Here is a 15,622-nt window from a genome sequence, read left to right on the forward strand (position 1 = left end):
AAAATAAAGTTACACCCTAACCCCCCCCTCTTATAAAAGGGGGACGAAACAAAAAAAATACCAGGGTTGATGAATTTGCCAATGAGTTACCAGCCAATGAGCCTAGGGAAGGAGTACAACATGCAAAGCCACCACCCCACAACTCTGTAGAATGCAAACCTTCCAACCGGAGGAAAAGTTTGAGGGTGAGGAGTCCATCAAATGTTGAAGCTGTAAGTTGCAGCCAAATTTGCTGGAGATTCAGAGCCTGCATTAGACTTCCGGATTTAGGTTGTCACAAATCCTTAATGTATTATGTTTGATGCAATTCATAGCAGTAAAATAAATCAGAGTGACTATGGGCCCAAAATAAATAATAAGTAAAATGCAGCTGATTGTTCATAAATCAGTTTCAGTTGGAAAGTCTGAGAATGCGTACTCAAGGTTATTCTTCATAACGGATACTGTTAATTTGACAATCGTATTTGATATTTAATTACTTAATGTACTTCCATACTATATAGCCCTATAGGCGAAGATGACAGAAGCCCTCGGTATGGCGAAAATAAGGGAAGCAACAGCACCAATCCCTCAGTGTCCATGTGAGGATTCCTTAGACAATAATACAACGATCTGTTGCCAACGATCGAGAAACACTCAGCAGTGATATGAAGCGACAGATACCCCCGTCCGAAACTTTAAAAAAAGCCGCGTTGGAGACTCAATAGGACTGGGTTAATAACCACGCTCACACTGCACATGATTGACACCGTGTTTAACTAATCACAGACTAGGTTTTTGCTCTTGTTTCGCGAAATCTGCAAATGGCTGTGGCTCGCCCAGTGTTACAATCTGTGCAAGTCCCGGTGGGAGATCGGGAAGTGAAAGGCGAGCGCGCACCCGCCGAGGGGGAGCGCAGGGGAATTCCTGCTGTATCTGAAAACAGGAACAGCAGCGCCAGTGGTGATTCCATCTCTGGGATGAGCAGGTTCTGTTCGCGTGACAACAAAACCAACTGGGTTATAGACACCCGTTAGTTGGGCTGTGGATGTTTTTGCGGCGTTGTTCGCTGGCAGCGCTCTCTTAATTGTTACCGAAACTGGACGATCCCCTAAAGGAGTCCTGATTGACTTGAAGCACTGGGACAGCACTTACTTTGTTTACGGGAGGGGGAAGCTTGTTGACAATGTTGGAATTAAACGCTTTATTTGATATTCAGAATGATGTTGTTCCTTGGCTTTTGGAGTGCAGACTGACACCCCTTAATGAAAACGGTAAGTTACAATAATTCCATTTCATGAAATGCTGCTATAATGTGCAGATTTTAAAAGTTCTAGTTTGGTTACAGTAAATTTTGACGAATGCTCATTTGCAACAAGCATAGAACGTAGGAGTTTAAAACTTTGAAAAGTAAAGGCTAATTAGCATAGCAGTGATATTTAAAACGTTGACTGTTCTTTTTGCAACGTGTGAACTCGGATCCGTCGGTCAATACTTGCAAATGGATTCAAATTGGTTTCTGTGTAACTGCGAAAAGTAACACACTCATGAAAACCGCGCACTGTTAAGTGCATTTTTTTTAGCTGCGTTTTATTCACGTAAGCCAACTTGTAAAATGCTTTTACTGAGTTCTGTTTTAGGTGAATCTACGAGCCTTTCAGAAACAGAGTTGCAAGTTATCAATGTTGAAAAGAATGGCAGTGTCCTGTACACCTGGAAGGTAGAACTATTTCCTGTACTTACGGCTGCCATTTTCAGTTATACATAAATTGTGTCAATTCTGTGCTGCTCAGTGTGAATAGATTTCTTTTTTGTCCTGTGTGACTGCAACACTGATTTCACAAGAACAGCAGGAGTTAAGATTCTCTAGCACTATCTGAGCTGCCTTACTGTTTAAATTTGGGGGGGGGGGCGGGGACGGGGAGAGGGGGAGGTGTTCCTTATTTTTAAGTTATTAGCTGGTCTCCATGGCACTGCTACTGGCTAATCTGGGGCCTGGAGCAAGTCTGTGATGTTTAGCTACTAAGGTCACTTCAGGTACTCTGCAGTGAAGTGGCTTAAATAAGCACATTCTACAGTCAGTGAGAGACTCTGGGGGCGAAATTGGTCTTTGGCGGTAGATTAGAATGGGTGATAATGAATCGGCAGCACAATTCAATGGAAAAGAAAATTGGGTTGGGTCTAAAATGGGCTGCCAATTCGCTATCGCCCGTTTTGCACTATGTTTTTGCACTAGACGAGTCTGGAACAGGTTTCAGCAATTAGAATGTTTACACATTCTAACTAAACAAAGAAGCATTATTTGCTTTCAAAATTCAACTTCATTGATAAAGGAACATAAATTAGAACATAAGAAATAGGAGCAGGAGTAGGCCACATGGCCCCTCGAGCCTGCTCCACCATTCAATCAGATCATGGCTGATCTTCGACCTCAGCTCCACTTTCCTGCCCGATCCTCATATCCCTTGATTCCCCTAGTGTCCAGAAATCTGTCTATTACAGCCTTGAATATTTTCAAAAACTCAGCATCCACATCCTTCTGAGGTAGAGAATTCCAAAGATTCACAACCCTCTGAGTGAAGAAATTCCTCTTTATCTCAGTCTTAAATGGCTGACCTCTTATCCTGCGACTATGCCCCCTACTTCTAGACTCTCCAGCCATGGAAAACAACCTCTCAGCATCTACACTGTCAAGCCCCCTCATAATATATGTTTCAATGAGATCATCTCTCATTCTTCTAAACTCCAGAGAGTATAGGCCCATTCTACTCAACCTCTCCTCACAGGACAACCCTCTCATCTCAGGAATTAACCCAGTGAACCTTCGCTGCACCGCCTCTAAGGCAAGTATATCCTTCCGTAGATAAGGAGACCAAAACTGTAAACAGTACTCTAGGTGAGGTCTCACCAAAACCCTGTACAATTGCAGCAAGACTTCCTTACTTTTGGACTCCAACGCCCTTGCAATAAAGGCAATATTCCATTCGCTTTCCTAATTGCTTGCTGTACCTGCATGTTAACTTTATGTATTTCTTGTATGAGGACACCCAAGTTTCTCTGAACACCAACATTTAATAGTTTCTCACCATTTAAAAAATATTCTGGTTTTCTTTTCTTCCTACCAAAGTGAATAACCTCATATTTCCCCACATTATACTCCATCTGCCACCTTCTTGTTCACTCACTGACCCTGTCTATATCCCTTAGCAGACTCTTTGTGTCCTCCTCACAGCTTACTTTCTCATCTAGCTTTGTATCATCAGCAAACTTGGGTACATTACACTCGGTCCCTTCATCTCAGTCATTAATGTAGATTGTAAATAGCTGAGGCCCAAGCACCGATCCTTGCAGCACCCCACTAGTTACAGCCTGCCAACCTGAGAATGACCCGTTTTATCCCTACTCTCTGTTTTCTGTCCGTTAACCAATCCTCTATCCATGCTAATATATTACCCCGAACCCCATGAGCCCTCATCTTGTGTAATAACTTTTTATGTGGCACCTTATCGAATGCCTTTTGAAAATCCAAATATACTATATCCACTGGTTCCCGTTTATCTACCCTGCTAGTTACATCCTCAAAAAACTCTTAACACTCTCCCTCTAACACACGTCCTCTTTCACACAAACTCTGCTTTAAAAAAATAATATAAAATTTATCCAAATAAAGCTTTTAAAATTTGTTGTCTAGCTTTTTTTAAAAAAAAGTATTTTGAAAAACAAAATTTTTTTTAAGGGGAGAGAAGTATTTGATAATTTGAGTTGCTGAATGCTATTATTGCATTCTGGGAAATTTTGCAAACTGCACATGCTTAGATGCAGGATCTGCCTTCAATTTACAGAGTTACCGCTCTGAGCAAAAATATCAGATACTGAGGGAGAAAATAGCACAAGAAATTTGTTCAAAAAGCATCTTCAGTGATTTGATTGGTACACTTATGAACAAACCATGATGGCAAAATCTTTACATAAAGTTTTCCCATTATAAATGTTTACATTGTAAGTTCCCAGTATAAATGTTGAGTTAAGTGTTATAAGAAATACGTTTGTAGACAACAAATGCAGTCTATGCACCACGATTCTTAACAATATACTAGATGATCCTCCATGGAGTTGCAGGTAGGGATTCGAGACCTGTAACAATGTTGAAGAGTTTTATCTCCATTTCCTCAAAGAGTGTGATGACCGTATACCCAAAAACAGTGGACAACAGAAGCTCTTGTTACAATAACAGAGATTTTAAAATAAAAGAACAAGCTGAAGAACTTAAATTAGAACAACAAGCTTTTTTTGATGGTTTACAATTCTAACAGGAAAACTTGAAACCATACAAACCACATGAATTGTGATTCACTGATAACATTGAAAAGATATCGATGAACATTGCAGCACATCTAAATAGGTACCAGTGAATTAATAAAAATTAATGAAGCAGTGGGTACTACTGAATCAATAAGTTCATAGAGCAGGCATTAGCAAATTAAGAAATTAAGAGCAGTGGGCATCATTGAACTAATACAGTAGTGGGGCACTGGCAGATTAAATGGAAAACTTGACAGCAATGAGTCAGTAATTTCATAGACCAGCAGGTACATGCTGCCATTGCTTTGTGCCCCAGTGGCTGCAAATCGACTTTCACCAGTATTACAAGCAGTTTACTTTTCAAAGTACTATGAGCTATCATGTATTTGCTGACCATAAATGTTGGTTCAGAAAACTAAAAGGCTCTTTAATTTGCTGAGCCTCTTAAAACAGTTAGTACCATATATTTGTATAATATATAATCGGTTTGTAAGTGTTTCTAAGCATTTGTTTAGTGAAAATATCAGTAATGGCTTGGCCATTATGAAGAATAATTGATGGGAGGAAAACTCCCAGGGAAAAGGAAGGCTGCAAGTGAGTGCGGAGTGGGGGCTCGGGTCATGGGGTCAGGATTACATGTTCAAGTCCGAGGCTGTGGGTTATGATGTTAGGGCATGAGGCCAGTCGGGGAAAGCTGGGATTCAGGCAGGACCAAATCTGCGATCAGGTGGCCTGAGATTGTAGGGAGGTCTGAAAATAGGCAGGGGGGTCCTGGCTACCATTTACACGTGAAAAACCCAAAAACTATGTTTTAAACATCTGATAAATGGTTGAAAAAGCACTTAAAAATTGGGTGACAGGTGCCAGGTGGAAGCTTGCAAATGGGTAAGGGAATCCTGTGTGCCCTATTTATTGGGTGAAAAATGTGTTCTAAATGCAGATTATTATCTGAATGGTGATAGATTGGGAAAAGGGGGAGGTGCAACGAGACCTGGGTGTCCTTGTACACCAGTCGCTGAAAGTGAGCATTCAGGTGCAGCAAGCAGTTAGGAAGGCGAATGATATGTTGGTCTTCATTGCAAGAGGATTTGAGTACAGGAGCAGGGATGTCTTACTGCAGTTATACAGGGCCTTGGTGAGACCACATCTGGAGTATTGTGTGCAGTTTTGGTCTCCTTATCTGAGGAAGGATGTCCTTGCCATGGAGGGAGTGCAACGAAGGTTTACCAGACTGATTCCTGGGATGGCAGGACTGACGTATGAGGAGAGATTGGGTCGACTAGGCCTATATTCACTAGAGTTTAGAAGAATGAGAGGTGATCTCATCGAAACATATAAAATTCTAACAGGACTAGACAGATCAGATGCAGGGAGGATGTTCCCGATGGTTGGGGAGTCCAGAGCCAGGGGTCACAGTCTCAGGATATGGGGTATGCCATTTAGAACCGAGATGAGGAGAAATTTCTTCACTCAGAGGGTGGTGAACCTGTGGAATTCTCTACCACAGAAGGCAGTGGAGGCCAAGTCATTAGATATATTCAAGAAGGAGATAGATATATTTCTTAATGCTATAGGGATCAAGGGATATGGGGAAAAAGCAGGAACAGGTTACTGAGTTAGACGATCAGCCATGATCATTTTGAATGGCGGAGCAGGCCCGAAGGGCCAAATGGCCTACTCTCGCTCCTATTTTCTATGTTTCTATGCTAGACAAACAGGGAGAAAACACCTCAAAATTGTGTGTGTGGGGGGGGGGGAAACGCAGGGGGTGGGAAACAAAAAAACGACTGGAGTTTGTTGAGAGACTCGTGCCACTGCACCATCTGGTGGCCAGAGCCTCCAACTACATTGTGACAAATAACTGTTGACATAAAATTGCCAGCGTTATTATTTACATACCATTTTAACATTGCAAACAGTGATATAAAATTATTATTGAAAATTGTGATGACAGGAAATGTGCATCATATGCAAGATTTTTAATAGATACATACTTTGTAAGGGAATAGCAAATTTATATTACTGTAATATTTAAGAAATCCCATCTTCTTGCATAATACACAATACATTTGTTGCCTTAATGTAAATTTAGCATGGACTTTTCAGGCCCAGGGATTTCATTTTCAATTATCTTTGCCAGTTCTGAAATCGATCGCAACAGAATTATGATCAAGATAAAAGTTTTTAAAGAAATGCAGCTTCAGGTACTGTTTGTGGAAAAAGTACTGCTTGATAATGTGAAAATAGTAAAAATGTTTTTGTATTAAAGGGTAAAAAGGGAACCACATGTATTGGCATATATGATCCTCACAATAAGCAAAACAAGGTAAACTCACTTTATGTTTACAACATCCTGTTTTGAGCAAAATGTAGAAACTTTGCTGTGATTTTTCCCTTTAAGTTGCTATTCATTTATATTCCCAGCTGCTGTATATCTTTGACAGAGAAGTGTCTTTGATTAGTTGCTCTGTCAACATGGAGAGAACATTGCTGGGTGAGTGAGACCAGTTTCTATTCTTGCAATGAGAACTGTTTTATACTGTGTTCATGTTACTTACACTTGTAAGTTGTTGCATGTATCAGAGTTATAGTAGTGTACATTAAGATTAAAGTTTGAGTTGTTTAAATTTGAGTTCTTCATCTTTCTTAAGTGAATTTGCTTTTTCTAAGAAAAATAAATTCTTGATATTCTTTTTATTAGCTGTAAGTATTCTGCAGTTTACTCAAAGAGGTTTACCAATCGAAACATTCAGACCAGGTATTATTTTAAACGTTGTTATGTATAGTTTTTAAACTGAACATTATTAAAACTTTGAAATGAAATATTAACTGAGTTTGTTTTTTGAACTGTTAACTTCTGAAGACTAATGGTGGATCAAGTTTGAAGGACATAGTCTAATCCTTGAATATGCCTGTTAGTCTGCATTTCCCAGTTGAGTATAGGAGGAACTAATTATTGCTATTCAGTCACAGTTTAAGCCAATTTTATAGTATTTTCCCCCAATCCACTGAAGCTTTCAAAGATAATTGCCCTCGCTCAGGTGTTGTGTGTGGGGTCCAGTAATGGAGAATGCTCAGTTGCTAATAATAGACTGAAAATGGTGATTGATCGGCCCAACACATGTTTGACCATTTCTTGAAGGTATCTTCAATTGACAGGCATTCAAGAGCATATCATTTCAGATTGATTTGAGTTGATGGATTTGTGGCTTATTTCTTCCTTTGTATTTCAGTTGAAATTTCTAAAGGGTTTTATATTGTTTAAATAATTGGATATGCTTTTCAATGCTATGTGACAAAAATAATCTCCAGTAGACTTCACTTCATTGTTGTATTAAAAGTATATTTAAATTCTAAGAAACCATCTGATTTATTCAACAAATCTGTTACTATTTAATATTGGAAATGACTGGTCAAACCATTCATTTGAATTGTAATGATTTCAACAGTTTCTTTTCTAGAGTAAATGTTATGAAAGTACAAATATTAGTGTTTTGTTATAAACTTCAGGATTTTCAACATACATGAAAAAGGAAGATTTAAGCATCTGTGGTGACAAAAGCAGGGGAAGATTTCCTTTGTTCACTATGAATTTATAAAGAGCACGTTCATGATTTTGCTATATTGAATGAAAAAATGTCCCTCAGTATTGTACATAAATGAGATACATTTACAGGGACAGAAGGACAATGAATATATTTAAAATGTCTTGCACACGGAGTGAAAAGGATAGGGTAAGATAGGGAATGGCTTGAGGACATCCAAAGGGATAAGAAAAACAGGCCAGTTATGTCGCTTACTTGAACATATGTCTTGAAAGTATTATTTTTAGCTTGACTTATATATGATTTTTATGTATTAATTATACTGTATTGTTGCAATACTACATAAAAGCCTTTGTAGAAAACAAATTAATTTTTTTAAACTGTAGGAAATGTATCGATAAAATACTCATTTTATTTCACTGTTATCCTTTGTTAACTTTTTTTGCAGTAGCCAGGTGTTTGACCTTGTTGATTGAAATTCATCCAGTAAATAACACAAAAGTCTTAAAAGCCGTTGACTCTCATGTCAGAGTTCAGGTATTTATCACTAATTGTTCCCCTAATTTTGTTTTTATTAGGCTTTATATTAAATGTTTGGGAGTTAGCAGGCTTGGTGGCCTTTTAAGCCGTGTTCCTTGCTATTTGTGCTGAGTGTTAGCAATGGGACATAGATTTGCACCTGCAAATTTCAAACATATTTCTCAGGTCATTAGGGGAAGAAAAGTGAAGAGCAGAACCAAGGTGCTTCTTCCGCAGCTGGAATTCTCTCCCTAAACCTTTCTTTCTATCTCTCTCTCCTTTTTAAAACCTACCTCTTTGACCAACCTGAACTAACATCTCCTTATGTGGCTCGGTGTCAAATTTTGTTTGAAAATCGCTCCTGTGAAGCGCCTTGGGACATTTTACTACTTTAAAGGCACTATATAAATGCAAGTTGTTGTTGTTATTGGGAGAGTTATAGTGGGTCAGGAGTCTCGTGCGATTCTTACTGAATAGCACTGGCAGTGGCCTGTGAGCAGAACTGACCAGCAATTTGCCCTGGAAATTATTCATGTGTAGAAAGAGGGTGAGAAAATAACCTCTTTTAAAAATTGAGTGTCAAGGAAGAGGATAATATAACATCATAATTGAAAGCTAGTAATCAGCAAATCTGTCTACAGTGAAGAACAATCATAGGATTTAGGATAAAAAGGACTTTACGATTATATCTCTCACAACTCTTGTGACCTAGTTGGGCAAAGTTGGGATGGTAGTAACACAAGAGGTAAACCTGTGCCTTTTGATAACCTTTTGCATTTAAGAAATAACGCACGTACTAACCTGCAGCAGGATTGTTTATTTTTGAAAATTAATGAAGCATATTAAAAGGTTTACATCTTTTTTCTGGTCTTGACATTTGATGGTGGGGGGAGGGGGGAAGAGTATTTGAGAGTGTGAGGTCCGAGGGAGTTGTGTAAAATGTATCACTTATTAATACTGTTTCAAATTTTTCAGTTTCAAATTCAGACATCAAAAATTTGAAGATACTTGTGTGACTAGTCAAAAATAAGGAATAGTGTTTACTGGGCATGGATATTGACTTTTGGTGATAAATACTTTGGACGTTGTACTTTCATTTTCCAGTAGCTTTTCATTATTATTGTCCCTATATTTGAACTTTAATGGGTTTAACCTTGGAAAGCCTCTCCTTTAATTTCCTTAACTCAGTGATTGTGTTTGAAAACAATTATTCAAATTACCTTGGCAGTGGGTAAATTTAGACATTGCATGCACAAGGGTTGCAGTAATGAAAGATTACCGTGCCATAGTCAGGAATCAATACTTGTGTAATGGATAACATGAATGAACTGCACCTAGTGATTTAAGCATTTTAACATTAGTGTATTGTAAACTTAAGAGCAGACCTGCAAAGACAGTTGATTGATGTGTGGCACAGATAGTTATTGATACAGATTACAAAGATGAAATGGCATGTTGAATGTTACTTGTGATGTATAATTGGGCATCAGGGATAGGAATGAATTCAGGAATGCCAATTTAGGGAGTAGGGCCTTGTGGAATTTGGCTAGGTAGCCATCAAGGGATTTCCCAAATTGGAGGGTTTCTATTACTAGTTTATCTCCTTGTCTGCATTTGAGGAGCCCATTGACTTTGCCTGCTTTTTGTTGAGTAGGGAGGGAGGTGGTGGCAGCAAGGTGGTGGGATGTTTCCAGTGCACTAGCTGGGACTCTGAAGTGAGGTATGGAAATCTGTCAATTTCTTGTTGATCCATGAAGTTGGAGGTTAGTTACTCTGCTTTCCTACTTGATGTGACTTCTGTACTTGTTTTCGCAAGGAGTGTAAAATAGTGGTTTGCCCAGCTTGTCATCCTGCTCGTAATATTTAACCATGATGTGTTGGAGGAGTTTCTGAGCCACTCTGCAGCAAAAAGGCTTTTTAGTTCCCCTTTGGTTTGTGTCAGGGCTTGCTTTTCTCCGATTGGTGCCTTTCATGGCAGGATAGTTCTATCCTTTTGCTTCAGGTGTTTCTGGGTTTGCAATGTTCGGCTCTGTTTGGTAGAGGAGAAGGTAATAATATGGTCTCTGAACACTGTGTTTCACAAAGTTAGCTTTGGGGAGGTGTGGGTTTACCATTCCCCAATATATAGTGGGTGAGCTGCACCTGCAGGAAGGTCATGAACTCTTGGTCACAGAAGAGTTTGGGGCTTGGGTCCAGTTGGAATAGGGTGGTAGATCTGTGACTGAGTTGCAGGGTAACTAGAACATGGTCAGAGAAGGTTTTGGGTCTTATTCGACAGATCTCCACTCATGGTAGGTGCTTCAGAAGAAACGGTCAGTTTTGGAGAATCTTTGTTTGTTTTATGTGCGCTTGAATAAAAGGTGAATCCATTCTCTGTTGGGTAAGTGACTCTATCAGATGTAAGTCATTGCATCATTCCCAGTTTGTTTTGGCTGCTTACCCTGCACAGCCCATGTCCACTGGAAGCCTCTCCAACTGAGAATGCTTAGGTCTTGGCCCAAAATTACTGCCTTCCATGTGATCCACGAGCGAGAGGAATGCTGCTGGGAATGCAGGGGAATTGAACATTGTGATCAGCTTCCCTGCTATTTGACCCTTGATCAGCATGGTACAACCTACCTGGAGATCCAATTTATCTATTCCCTTGAAGATCTTAAATACCTCAAAAAGGTTATCTCTAAGCTGTCTTTTTTTTCAATGTAAAAAATCTCAGTACTGTTAATTTTTTCTTCATAGCTCTGGTGCCCAGCCATCTCTAATAATAATCTAAATGTATGGACTTCTGGAAGAGTATAGATGTATGCAATGGAGATGCTTCAGAGGCATCTTATTGGGACCAGTGGATGACATTTATTTACATTTCAACCACTGAGGCCCAGACTGACGCCTGTACAGCCCTAGTGTTTGCTAGCCCAAGCTGGGTTGAGTGGCAGCGTGCAAACAAAGTTTACTGCTGCAATCGGCATGTCGATACAAGGGCACATTTGAGGGTTCTAGAGCCTGGTCATCTATTGGTGGTATTGGATTTTGTACTACCAAGAGTCCTGGCATGAGTGTTGGGCAGCTGAGGGTGTTGATTGCTGGTTGTAAGGGAAGGATGCTGTCATGCAGGTACTCTGTCAAGTATGTTGAAGCGGCACATGGGATGGGGTACTCTGGACTAGTGCTGGGGCTCTTTTCCCTCTTTAGAGAAAGCTGTTGCATTTGCTTGTAATATTATTTGCATTCTTGCTTCCTCTGGGTGTGGGTGTGCTTCTTCAGCTGTTCAGACAGTGGAATCCCTGTTGTTCCAGCGAAGAAGCAGCTTATCTGCTCCATTTGTAGGGGGTTTTCTGGGGCTGGCAGCTGACTCCTGTGAGATGAGTGAATTGCAGCACTAGTGCTCACCTCTTTGTATGTGAGACTCCTGTTCTGGGTCAGACTCCTGTTCTGGGTCACGGCTACAATAATCAGGTCAGCTGACAGAGTTGGCTGACACCGCCAAGAATTATTCTAGAAACTGGCAGATTAGCTGTAGCAGCACTTGCTGATCCAGCTTGTATGAAAGGGAGCCTGTGATTGCATTGGAGATTTTACACTTACCTTTTTCCTGGTGCAGGCTGTAGCAGGGTCTTTATGCTGGTGGTTAGAGTTTTCTTGGTCAGTGGGTTTGGGAGCTGGGAATGGACCTTAGGCATGGAGATGGAAACCTATAAGCTACACCCCCTCCTGCTTCTTTACTGGGCATGGGGCCATAATATGAAAACTGCTTTTTATTTTTCCAGTGTCCTCTTTGCTCTTTAAAGAACTGAGTCATGCCATGCTATGGATCCATAGGCACCAGCAGCCCTTTGAAACTTCTCCCAAGCAGGCTCAAAAATTGATTGTAGAACTAGGTCAAATAACCTGAGAAGACGTGATATTTAGACTCGAGTGAAGAATAATTGGTTCTCCATTTGTGTTGAAAATATGGATGTTGTTTTATTCCGTTTAATATGTCATTTGGAGAGCTGTACATTTGTACTTCTGAGGCAATATTTGACTGCCACTTCAACTATCTTGTATATCCAAGTGTGCTAGTTTTTAAAAAATATAAATACTTGTAAGTTTCAGTGTCTTTTTTAAAATTTTATTTTTGCAGTTCCTCTATCCTGCTTCAGATATGAAACCATTCCCTGAAAGCCATTTGCTGGTAGTTTCAGAGGACAGTTGTAAGTACTGTGATTATGCTGATTTTTTTTTAAAGGAACAAGTAGGAGTGGCAGAAACTACACACACCAAAGTGTGACAGAGTTACTGGGTGGTAGGATGTAGGTTCATACAAGTTTCTCCACACATAGAGTTACAGATCTCTGTTGTGAGAAGAGTGAAAATGAAGGCCCAATTACCTTTCCTGATGAGAGGGGGAAAAAATAGTAGGCCCAGTCACTCTGGGCAACTCATTTATTTTAATAGGTGTTTATAGAGTGGCAGGAATTTGGAAGATCCAGCTTGACATGGGAGATTTCTGGGAGCAAGAATTTTAATGTGATTTATTCTGTGTTTATATTAGACAAATATTGCTCCTATTATTTTTGCATAAATGTACTGCATTTGGTGTGTAAATTGGTCAGTAGATAAATGCTGTTTATTTTATTAGTATAATTTGCTATTGACTTTGAAGTTGAATGCACATGCTGCTTTGTCAGCTACAACTGATCATTTTAATTTGATCAGAATGTTCCTAATACGAGTGATCGTGCCTAGAAAAGTGTACAATAATAGAAGACACATTTGATTGAAAACATGGGAATAATCTATGCACCTGTGTCCTTTAAGTTAAAAGCTGTGTCTAATGTAACACAATCATCTCTCAGTCCTATATTTCTTCTCAAATGCAATACTTCCTTTGTTTTGGTTTGTACGCTGGTGTGTCACTTACCTACATACGAAAATTGTGCCTCTAGCAAATGTGACACACTTTAAAATGTTACATGTTCAAAGTTTACACCTGATTGGTCCAAATATTGTATTCCTACCACAGCAATAAATTGAAACTGAAGAGATAGGGAACCTACTGATGAGCAATTATCTTTACAAAGATACAGAGAAAGAAAGCTAGTCATTTGCAGCTAGACCTGGAGCTGGGGATTTACAACAGCTGCCAATCTACAAACTTCTGTCACCAACCACAGTTGGTCTCTAATTCACCTCAGTTTGAGCTTACTTTGTAGCCAGTTAAACATTGCTTGACTTTAACGATAGAGTGATACAATATGCATTATATAAATATAGTGCCCCTGTAATTAAAAAAACATTGTATCCTCTGACTTAACATTACACCAAGGGAGAGTAGTGAGTGTTTATGTAACATCACCATAACTACAGTGTCTCCATCCATTTACCTGAATGTCATTTTACTTGTTATCCTCTAACAATTTCATGTTTTATTATCCAATCCCACTCAAGTACTATTGTGTTGTCTTTTTAAACTCAATTATGCATGTCCATCATAAACTGAGCACCCTAAAATTATTTTTTTTCCTTCTTGTTTAGGCATTGAGCATATTCACATAAGTGTGGTCGTTGAAGAAGGTTACAGAGTGGTAAGCTAGATGTTTTGGAGATGTACTATGAGGTGCAAGGATACCATGCATTGGAGCTGAAACATGTTTTAGGAAGAAAGTTGGGCAAAGCCAGTCGAATTGGATTGTGGATTCTGGAATTTAGCCTCTTAAAAATGTTGATTTGGAATTGTATCTGCTGTAGTTTTATAGCCTGCTACAGATGTTACAAGTCTGAACACATTATAATATACATGTGTGGAAAGGCCAGGTGTGGCCCGCAATGTGAGCTGCACCCCCTGAGATCCGTTTGGATTTAGAAACTATTCTGAAAGCTTTTATCAGGGGCTGAGCTGATCATTGCAACAAAAAGTACTTTTAATACTTTTCAACTTTGTATCCCCTTTCAAGTTGATTGCTATGATCATGGTATTGCAACATACAGCTATAATTTATCAATGTTTTTAATTTGCTGGACAATTGTGAAACTGCTATAATCCTGTGAATAAACTCTTTTGAGCATAAAGAAATCTTTATTTGTTTTAAATTTCTTTTAGATGGTTCAGAATCCTGATCGACTTCCCAAGGATATTGTGGCTGAAGATTTTTTGTGGGCACAGTGGGATACACAGGGACAGAGGCTGTTCTATATTGTTGAAAAGGTAAAAAATGATTTGACACGAGTCTATGTTTGATTTATGGAATTAAAAATCAAATATTAGAATAAATAAAGGACAGAAAGTAATTAATTGTTGCAATTTGACCCAAGGTCTCACAAGCAGCAGTGAGATAAATGAGCAGATAATCTGTTTTTGACGGTGTTGTTTGAGGGATAAATAATGGCCAGGACACCGGGAGAACACCTTTGCCCTTCTTTGAAAAGTGCCATGGGATTCTTTTGCATTCACCTACGAAGGTAGATCAGGCTTTGATTTATTGTCTCATCTGAAACACAGCACCTCCAACAGTGCAATACTCCCTTAGGGCTGCACTGGAGTGTCATCCTAGATATATGCTCAAGTCTCTGGAGTAGAGCTTAAACCCAAGACCTTCTGACTCTGAGGCAAGTGCTACCTGTCAGCCAACGCTGACACCTAGGGCTCGATTTTAAACGTAAATTGTCAGTGTGTTGGGGGCGGGGGGCTGCAAAAATTGCAGAAATGCAGAGCGGGTTCGAAAGCCAGCTCCAAACTGCCGACTTCTGAGTTCCCCATGAACGCACCTGTGTGCACGCGGGCATCCCGAGTCCGGATGATAGTTAAGGAGCCAAATGTACCTCATTGAGGTATTTAAGCACTTTACTTGTGACATATTAGGTAGTTAGAACGATTTTTAACTTACCTGGGCGGCTTTCCCACGGCTTCTGATTCATGCTTGGTGAAACTAGGCCTGAAGGGCCGGATCAGGCAAAAATAAACTAAATAAATTAACAAAAAAACCATTGCACAAAGTTAAAGCACAAAATCAACCTACCTTTCCATCCTGCTCTGATCTCCCCCTCTTCACCCCGATCATCCCCTCTTTCCCCCATGATCCTCCCCTTCCCCCCCCGATCTTCTCCTCTCCCCCCATGATCTTCCAGTCTCCCCCCCCCCCCCCCCCCGATCTTCCACTCTCCCCTCCCCCCCCCCGGATCTTCCAGCTCTGGATGACGTCTCTCTCTCTCTCCCCCCGCCTCGCGTTTCGGCTCCTGTCGGCAGCCAGCCAGTCAATCAGGGGCTGCCAAGTGCGAAACCCGGAAAGAGCTTTAATCGC

General features: G+C 40.0%; 1 protein-coding gene across 6 annotated transcripts in view; it reads left to right on the forward strand.

Moving 5' to 3' along the window:
* Positions 1–952: 952 nt before the first annotated feature.
* Positions 953–15,622, forward strand: part of gsap (gamma-secretase activating protein) — a 78,401-nt gene continuing 63,731 nt past the window's right edge. For 5 of the 6 annotated variants that reach the window (XM_068004984.1, XM_068004986.1, XM_068004987.1 and 2 more), the window contains exons 1-9: positions 953–1,253; positions 1,620–1,699; positions 6,551–6,607; positions 6,706–6,775; positions 6,983–7,039; positions 8,275–8,363; positions 12,466–12,535; positions 13,860–13,909; positions 14,425–14,529. In XM_068004984.1, coding sequence (XP_067861085.1) covers positions 1,166–1,253; positions 1,620–1,699; positions 6,551–6,607; positions 6,706–6,775; positions 6,983–7,039; positions 8,275–8,363; positions 12,466–12,535; positions 13,860–13,909; positions 14,425–14,529 — 666 coding nt within the window. In that variant the 5' untranslated portion in view covers positions 953–1,165. The remainder of the gene's footprint in view (positions 1,254–1,619; positions 1,700–6,550; positions 6,608–6,705; positions 6,776–6,982; positions 7,040–8,274; positions 8,364–12,465; positions 12,536–13,859; positions 13,910–14,424; positions 14,530–15,622) is intronic. The other variant, XM_068004985.1, reaches the window with a different exon arrangement.

The sequence above is a fragment of the Heptranchias perlo genome, chromosome 24, assembly GCF_035084215.1.
Source record: "Heptranchias perlo isolate sHepPer1 chromosome 24, sHepPer1.hap1, whole genome shotgun sequence".
NCBI classification, from domain to species: domain Eukaryota; kingdom Metazoa; phylum Chordata; class Chondrichthyes; order Hexanchiformes; family Hexanchidae; genus Heptranchias; species Heptranchias perlo.